A 9,759-nucleotide genomic window follows, 5' to 3' on the forward strand; every position below is an offset into this window, starting at 1 on the left:
GGAGGAACTCCCAGCAACTGGGGCCAACTGGGATCATACTGGGAGCAACTGGGAGCAACTGGGAGCAAATGGGGCCAACTGGAGCCAACTGGGAGGAACTGGGGCAAACTGGGGTCATACTGGGTGCAACTGGGATCATACTGGGAGAAGCTGGGGCCAACTAGGATCATACTGGGAGGAAATCACAGCAACTGGGGTCAACTGGATCATACTGGGAGAAGCTGGGGTCAACTGGATCATACTGGGAGAAGCTGGGGCCAACTGGATCATACTGGGATGAACTCACAGCAACTGGGGCCAACTGAGATCATACTGGGAGCAACTGGGGCCAACTGGAGCCAACTGGAGTGTAGTGAGAATGAGGCGAGTCAAGAACTTGGCTTCCCATGGCCTCGATCGTTATTCTTGTAACTCTTATTATTCTCACAGCTGCTCCCAGTTGCTCCCAGTATAGCCCCAGTTGCTCCCAGTATGATCCCAGGTGGCCACAGTATCTCTAAGTTGCTCTCAGTATGATTCCAGTTGGCCCCAGTTCCTCCCAGTATGATCCCAGTTGGCCTCAGTTCCTCACAGTTTAATCCCAGTTGGCCCCAGTTTCTCCCACGTAATCCTAATACGGCTCTCTCCGTTGCTCCCAGTAAGATCCCAGTATGGCCCCAGGACTCCCAGTATGATGCCAGTATGCCCCAGTTTCTCCAGTTACTCATAGTACAGCCCCAGTTGCTCGAATTGCAACTGGGAGCAACTTAGAGCCACTGGGGTCATACCAGGAGAAACTCGGAGCAACCAGGGAAAACTGGGATCATACTGGGAGAAAGTGGGGCCAACTGGGATCATACTGGGAGGAACTGGAAGCAACTGGGGCCAACTGGAATCATATTTCTAGGAAATTGAGCCAACTGGGATGATACTGGGAGCAACTGGGGCCAACTGGGATCATACTAGGAGGAACTGGAAGCAACTGGGGCCAACTGAAATCATATTTCTACGGAATGGGGCCAAATGGGGTCATACTGGGAGCAACTGAGAGTAACTGGGAGCAAATGGTGCCATACTGAGAGAAACTAGGGCAAACTGGGATCATACTTGGGGCAACTGGGCTCACATTGAGACCTACTGGGGCCATACTGGGGGCAACTGGGGCCAACTGGAATCATACTGGGAGAAAGTGGGAGCAACTGGAGCCAACTGGGGTCATAGTGGGAGAAACTAGGGCCAACTGGGGTCATACTGGGAGGAACTTGAGGGACTGGAGCCATACTAGGAGCAACTGGGGCCAACTGGGATCATACAGGGAGTGAGTGGGGCTAACTGGGATCATACTGGGAGCAACTGGGCTCACACTGAGACCTACTGGGGCCATTGGGAGCAACTGGGACAAACTGGGGTCATATAGGAGCAACTGGGGAAACCGGGGCCATACTAGGATCATAGTGGGAGAAACTGGGGCCAGCTGGGATCACACTGAGACCTGCTGGGATCATACTGGGAGCAACTGGGCTCACACTGAAACCTACTGGGGCCATACTGGGAGCAACTGGGACAAACTGGGGTCATATAGGAGCAACTGGGAGAAACTGGGGTCATACTGGGAGAAACTGGGGCCAGCTGGGATCATACTGGGGGCAACTGGGAGCAACTGGGCTCACACTGAGACCTACTGGGGCCATACTGGGAGCAACTGGGACAAACTGGGGTCATATAGGAGCAACTGGGAGAAACTGGGGTCATACTGGGAGAAACTGGGGCCAGCTGGGATCATACTGGGGGCAACCGGAAGCAACTGGAATCATACTGGGGACATACTGGGAGCAACTGGGACAAACTGGGGCCATACGGAGCAACTGGGAGAAACTGGGGCCATACTAGGATCATACTGGGAGAAACTGGTACCAACTGGGATCATATTGGGAGCAACTGGGGCCAACTGTAGCCAACTGGGAGAAACTGGGAGCAACTGGGGTCAACTGGGATCATACTGGAATCATACTGGGATCATACTGGGAGAAACTTGGAGCAACTGGGGCCAACTGGAATCACACTGGGAGCAACTGAGGCAAGCTGGTAGCAACTGGGGCCAACTAGGATCATACTGGGATCATACTAGTAGGAGCTGGGGCCAACTGGATCATACTGGGAGAAACTGGGAGCAACTGGGGTCATACTGGGTGCAACTGGGATCATACTGGGAGAAGCTGGGGCCAACTAGGATCATACTGGGAGGAACTCACAGCAACTGGGGCCCCAGTTGGCCCCAGTTTCTCCCACGTAATCCTAATACGGCTCTCTCAGTTGCTCCCAGTATGATCCCAGTATGGCCCCAGGACTCCCAGTATGATGCCAGTATGCCCCAGTTTCTCCAGTTACTCATAGTAACTGGGATCATAATGGGAGAAACACAGAGGAACTGGAACCAACTGGGATCATATTGGGAGCAGCTGGGGCTGCACTGGGAGCAACTGGCAGCAACTGGGGCCAAATGGGATCATACTGGGAGCAACTTCGGATATACTAGAAGAAACTGGGAGCAACTGGGATCATACTGGGAGTGAGTGGGGCCAACTGGGATCATACTGGGAGCAACTGGGAGCAACTGGGTCTAACTACAGTCTTACCGGGAGGAACTGGAAGCAACTGGGATCATACTGGGAACAACTGGGCTCACACTGAGACGTACTGGGGCCACTGGGAGCAACGGGGACAAACTGGGGTCATATAGGAGCAACTGGGAGAAACTGGGGCCAAACTAGGATCATAGTGGGAGAAACTGGGGCCAGCTGGGATCATACTGGGAGAAACTGGAGCCATACTGGGAGAAACCGGGGTCATACTGGGAGAAACTGGACTCACACTGACACCTACTGGGGCCACACAAGGAGCAACTTGGAGCAACTGGGGCCGTAGTAGGAGCAACTGGGATCCAACTGGGATCATACTGGGAGCAACTCGGAGCAACTGGGGCTGAACTAGAAGCAACTGAAAGCAACTGGGTCAAACTGGGATCATACTGGGAGCAACTCAAAGAAGCTAGGGCTGTATTAGGTGAAACTGGGGCCAACTGGGATCATACTGGGAACAGACTGGGAGCAACGTGGAGCAACTGGGGCATACAAAGAGACACTGGGAGCAACTGGGGCAAACTGGGATCATACTGGGAGCAACTCGAGGAAGTGAGGCCGTACTAGGAGATACTGGGGCCTACTGGGTTCATACTGGTAGAAACTGGGGCCAACTGGAATCGTAATTGCAGCAACTGGGGCAAACTGGGATCACACTGGGAGAAACTGGGGCCAACTTGGACCATACGAGGAGCAACTGGGGCCAACTGGGGTCATACTGGGAGCAACAGGGGCAAACTGGAGCATACTGGGAGCAACTAGGGCCAACTGGGGTCATGTAGCGAGCAACTGGAGCCAAAAGAGATCATACTAGGAGAAACTGGGACCAACTGGGACCAACTGGGATCATAATGGGAGAAAAACAGAGGACTGGGGCCAATTGGGATCATACTGGGAGCAACTGGGGCCAACTGGGATCATACTAGGAGGAACTGGAAGCAATTGGGGCCAACTAGAATCATATTTCTAGGAAATGGGGCCAACTGGGATCATACTGGGAGAAACTGGGGCTGCACTGCGAGTAACTGGCAGCAACTGGGGCCAACTGGGGTCATACTGGGAACATACTGGGAGCAACGTGGAGTAACCAGGGCATAAAAAGAGACACTGTGAGCAACTGGGGCCAACTGGGATCATAATGGGAGCAACTCGAGGAACTGAGGCTGTACTAGGAGATACTGGGGCCTACTGGGTTCATACTGGTAGAAACTGGGGCCAACTGGAATCATACTGGGAGAAAGTGGGAGCAACTGGAGCCAACTGGGGTCATAGTGGGAGAAACTAGGGCCAACTGGGGTCATACTGGGAGGAACTTGAGGGACTGGAGCCATACTAGGAGCAACTGGGGCCAACTGGGATCATACAGGGAGTGAGTGGGGCTAACTGGGATCATACTGGGAGCAACTGGGCTCACACTGAGACCTACTGGGGCCATACTGGGAGCAACTGGGACAAACTGGGGTCATATAGGAGCAACTGGGGAAACCGGGGCCATACTAGGATCATACTGGGAGAAACTGGGGCCAGCTGGGATCACACTGAGACCTGCTGGGATCATACTGGGAGCAACTGGGCTCACACTGAAACCTACTGGGGCCATATTGGGAGCAACTGGGACAAACTGGGGTCATATAGGAGCAAGTGGGAGAAACTGGGACCATACTAGGATGGGCCATACTGGGAGAAACTGGGGCCAGCTGGGATCATACTGGGGGCAACTGGGAGCAACTGAGCTCACACTGAGACCTACTGGGGCCGTACTGGGAGCAACTGGGACAAACTGGGGTCATATAGGAGCAACTGGGAGAAACTGGGGTCATACTGGGAGAAACTGGGGCCAGCTGGGATCATACTGGGGGCAACCGGAAGCAACTGGAATCATACTGGGGACATACTGGGAGCAACTGGGACAAACTGGGGCCATACGGAGCAACTGGGAGAAACTGGGGCCATACTAGGATCATACTGGGAGAAACTGGTACCAACTGGGATCATATTGGGAGCAACTGGGGCCAACTGTAGCCAACTGGGAGAAACTGGGAGCAACTGGGGTCAACTGGGATCATACTGGAATCATACTGGGATCATACTGGGAGAAACTTGGAGCAACTGGGGCCAACTGGAATCACACTGGGAGCAACTGGGGCAAGCTGGTAGCAACTGGGGCCAACTAGGATCATACTGGGATCATACTAGTAGGAGCTGGGGCCAACTGGATCATACTGGGAGAAACTGGGAGCAACTGGGGTCATACTGGGTGCAACTGGGATCATACTGGGAGAAGCTGGGGCCAACTAGGATCATACTGGGAGGAACTCACAGCAACTGGGGCCCCAGTTGGCCCCAGTTTCTCCCACGTAATCCTAATACGGCTCTCTCAGTTGCTCCCAGTATGATCCCAGTATGGCCCCAGGACTCCCAGTATGATGCCAGTATGCCCCAGTTTCTCCAGTTACTCATAGTAACTGGGATCATAATGGGAGAAACACAGAGGAACTGGAGCCAACTGGGATCATATTGGGAACAGCTGGGGCTGCACTGGGAGCAACTGGCAGCAACTGGGGCCAAATGGGATCATACTGGGAGCAACTTCGGATATACTAGAAGAAACTGGGAGCAACTGGGATCATACTGGGAGTGAGTGGGGCCAACTGGGATCATACTGGTATCAACTGGGAGCAACTGGGTCTAACTACAGTCTTACCGGGAGGAACTGGAAGCAACTGGGATCATACTGGGAACAACTGGGCTCACACTGAGACGTACTGGGGCCACTGGGAGCAACGGGGACAAACTGGGGTCATATAGGAGCAACTGGGAGAAACTGGGGCCAAACTAGGATCATAGTGGGAGAAACTGGGGCCAGCTGGGATCATACTGGGAGAAACTGGGCTCACACTAACACCTACTGGGGCCACACAAGGAGCAACTTCGAGCAACTGGGGCTGTAGTAGGAGCAACTGGGATCCAACTGGGATCATACTGGGAGCAACTCGGAGCAACTGGGGCTGAACTAGAAGCAACTGCAAGCAACTGGGGTCAACTGGAATCATACTGGGAGCAACTCAAAGAAGCTAGGGCTGTATTAGGTGAAACTGGGGCCAACTGGGATCATAATGGGAGCAGCTCGAGGAACTGAGGCCGTACTAGGAGATACTGGGGCCTACTGGGTTCATACTGGTAGAAACTGGGGCCAACTGGAATCATAATTGCAGCAACTGGGTCCAACTGGATCATACTGGGAGCATACTGGGAGCAACTAGGGCCAAATATGATCATAGCGAGCAACTGGAGCCAACAGAGATCATAGGAGGAGAAACTGGGAGCAACTGGGAGCAACTGGGATCATAATGGGAGAAACACAGAGGAACTGGGGACAGCTGGGATCATACTGGGAGCAACTGGGGTTATACTGGGAGCAACTGGCAGCAGCTGGGGCCAAACGGGATCATAGTGGGAGCAACTGGGGCCAACTGGGATCACACTGGGAGAAACTGGGGCCAACTTGGACCACATGAGGACCAACTGAGGCCAACTGGGGTCATACTGGGAGCAACTGGGGCCAACTGGATCATACTGAGAGCAACTGGGGCCAAGTGGATCATACTGGGAGCAACTAGGGCCAACTGGGATCATATAGCGAGCAACTGGAGCCAACAGAGATCATACGAGGAGAAACTGGGAGCAACTGGGACCAAGTGGGTCATATTGGGATCATACTAGTAGGAACTGGGGCCAACTGGGATCATATTGGGAGCAACTGGGACTGCACTGGGAGCAATTGGCAGCAACTCGGGCCAAACGGGATCATAGTGGGAGCAACTGAGAGGAACTGGGGCCAACTGGGGTTATACTCGGTGCAACTGGGTACAACTAGGGCCAACTGGGATCATACTGGGAGAAACTGGGAGCAACTGGGGCCATACTGAGAGAAACTAGGGCAAACTGGGATCATACTTGGGGCAACTGGGCCCATACTAGGATTATACTGGGAGCAATCTGGAGCAACTGGGGCCAACTGGGATCATACTTTGAGCTACTGGGCTCACACTGAGACCTACTGGGGCCATACTGGGGGCAACTGGGACAAACTGGGGTCATATAGGAGCAACTGGGAGAAACTGGGCCAGCTGGGATCATACTGGGATCATACTGGGAGCAACTGGGCTCACACTGAGACCTACTGGGGCCATATTGGGAGCAACTGGGACAAACTGGGGTCATATAGGAGCAACTGGGAGAAACCGGGGCCATACTAGGATCATACTGGGAGAAACTGGGGCCATACTGGGAGAAACTGGGGCCAGCTGGGATCACACTGAGACCTACTGGGATCATACTGGGAGCAACTGGGTTCACACTGAGACCTACTGGGGCCATACTGGCAGCAACTGGGACAAACTGGGGTCATATAGGAGCAACTGGGAGAAACTGGAGCCATACTAGGATGGGCCATACTGGGAGAAACTGGGGCCAGCTGGGATCATACTGGGGGCAACTGGGAGCAACTGGGCTCACACTGAGACCTACTGGGGCCGTACTGGGAGCAACTGGGACAAATTGCGGTCATATAGGAGCAACTGGGAGAAACTGGGGCCATACTGGGAGAAACTGGGGCCAGCTGGGATCATACTGGGAGAAACTGGGGCAAGCTGGTAGCAACTGGGGCCGACTAGGATGATACTGGAGTCATACTAGTAGGAACTGGGGCGAACTGGGATCATACTGGAAGCAGCTGGGGCCAACTGGAGCCGACTGGGAGAAACTGGGAGCAACTGGGGTCATACAGGGTGCAACTGGGATCATACTGGGAGAAGCTGGGGCCAACTAGCATCATAGTGGGAGGAACTCCCAGCAACTGGGGCCAACTGGGGTCATACTGGGTGCAACTGGGAGCAACTGGGGCCAACTGGAGTGTAGTGGCCTCTATCGTTATTCTTAGAACTCTTATTATTCTCACAGCTGCTCCCAGTTGCTCCCAGTATGGCCCCAGTTGCTCCCAGTATGATCCCAGTGTGCCCCAGTATCTCTAAGGTCCTCCCAGTATGATCCCAGTTGGCCCCAGCTTCTTCGTGTTACTCCCAGTATGATCCCAGTATGGCCCCAGTTCCTCCCAGTATGATCCCAGTTGGTCTCAGTTCCACACAGTTTAATCCCATTTGGCCCCAGTTTCTCCCACGTAATCCTAATACGGCTCTCTCCCTTGCTCCCAGTATGATCCCAGTATGGCCCCAGGACTCCCAGTATGATGCCAGTATGCCCCAGTTTCTCCAGTTACTCATAGTAACTGGGATCATAATGGGAAAAACACAGAGGAACTGGGGCCAACTGGGATCATACTGGGAGCAACTCGAGGAACTGAGGCCGTACTAGGAGATGCTGGGGCCTACTGGGTTCATACTGGTAGAAACTGGGGCCAACTGGAATCGTAATTGCAGCAACTGGGGCCAACTGGGATCGCACTGGGAGAAACTGGAGACAACTTGGACCACATGAGGACCAACTGAGGCCAACTGGGGTCATATTGGGAGCAACTGGGACAAACTGGATCATACTGGGAGCAACTAGGGCCAACTGGGATCATATAGCGAGCAACTGGAGCCAACAGAGATCATAGGAGGAGAAACTGGGAGCAACTGGGAGCAACTGGGATCATAATGGGAGAAACACAGAGGAAGTGGGGCCAACTGGGATCATACTGGGAGCAACTGGGGTTATACTGGGATAAACTGGCAGCAACTGGGGCCAAATGGGATCATACAGGGAGCAACTGGGGCCTACTGGGTTCATACTGGGAGAAACTGGGAGCAACTGGGGCCATACTGAGAGAAACTAGGGCAAACTGGGATCATACTGGGAGCAACTGGGCTCACATTGAGACCTACTGGGGCCATACTAGGAGCAACTGGGGCCAACTGGGGCCAACTGGAATCATACTGGGAGAAAGTGGGAGCAACTGGAGCCCACTGCGGTCATACTGGGAGCAACTAGTGCCAACTGGGGTCAAACTGGGAGCAACTTGAGGAACTGGAGCCATACTAGGAGCAACTGGGGACTACTGGAATCATACTGGGAGAAAGTGGGAGCAACTGGGATCATACTGGGGGCAACCGGGAGCAACTGGGGTAACTGGGAACTACTGGGAGCAACTTAGAGATACTGGGGCCAACTGGGATCATACTGGGAGCAACTTGCAGCAACTGGGGCCAACTGGGAACTACTGGGAGCAACTTAGAGATACTGGAATCATACTGGGATCATGCAACTTTGGACATACTAGAAGCAACTGGGAGCAACTGGGATCATGCTGGGAGTGAGTGGGGCCAACTGGGATCATACTGGTATCAACTGGGAGCAACTGGGTCTAACTACAGTCTTACCGGGAGGAACTGGAAGCAACTGGGATCATACTGGGAGCTACTGGGATCATACTGGGAGCAACTGGGCTCACACTGAGACCTACTGGGGCCATACTGGGATCATACTGGGACAAACTGGGGTCATATAGGAGCAACTTGGAGAAACTGGAGCCAAACTAGGATCATACTGGGAGAAACTGGGGCCATACTGGGAGAAACTGGGGCCAGCTGGGATCATACTGGGAGCTACAGGGAGCAACTGGGCTCAAACTGAAACCTACTGGGGCCATACTGGGAGCAACTGGGACAAACTGGGGTCATATAGGAGCAACTGGGAGCAACTGGGAACCTACTGGCAGCGACTCCCCGCAGTAACCGGCTCCACCATCGAGACGCGGCCTCCGTGCGGTGCAGAGCGACCCCGTGCGGCCCCGCTCCGGCATAGCTCTAAGCCCCGCGCTCCTCGCAGGGCAGGAAGTGACGTCACCAGCAGCGCTGGGGGGCGGAAGTCCCCATTGACTCGCGGGGGCGGGTTCTCTAGAGCGGAAGTGACGTCACAGGAGGCGCGCGATTTGAATTCGGAGCGGCGGCAGAGGTTCGCGGGGGGGGAGGGGGGTTCTGGCTGTGACGTCACGGGGTGGCGTGTGATGTCATCGCAGGGTCGGGGGGGGCTGCCGGGGTCCCCCCGGCCGCTTCCAACCGGAGGGGTTTTTGGGTCCCATCCAGGTCTTTCCCCCGGAACCCCCCGCACCGCATCCCGTGGAGCCTCAGGACCGGATCCC

General features: G+C 54.5%; 1 protein-coding gene across 1 annotated transcript in view; it reads right to left on the reverse strand.

The window, feature by feature from the left end:
- Positions 1–9,733, reverse strand: part of LOC138733879 (class II histocompatibility antigen, B-L beta chain-like) — a 41,573-nt gene extending 31,840 nt beyond the window's left edge. The window contains exons 1-2 of the mRNA XM_069881389.1: positions 9,729–9,733; positions 9,331–9,422 (exon numbers count right to left, since the gene is read on the reverse strand). Of these exons, the coding sequence (XP_069737490.1) occupies positions 9,331–9,422; positions 9,729–9,733 (97 nt within the window). The remainder of the gene's footprint in view (positions 1–9,330; positions 9,423–9,728) is intronic.
- Between the last annotated feature and the right edge of the window lie 26 nt (positions 9,734–9,759).

Source organism: Phaenicophaeus curvirostris, unplaced genomic scaffold (genome assembly GCF_032191515.1).
Source record: "Phaenicophaeus curvirostris isolate KB17595 unplaced genomic scaffold, BPBGC_Pcur_1.0 scaffold_44, whole genome shotgun sequence".
Lineage (NCBI taxonomy): Eukaryota > Metazoa > Chordata > Aves > Cuculiformes > Cuculidae > Phaenicophaeus > Phaenicophaeus curvirostris.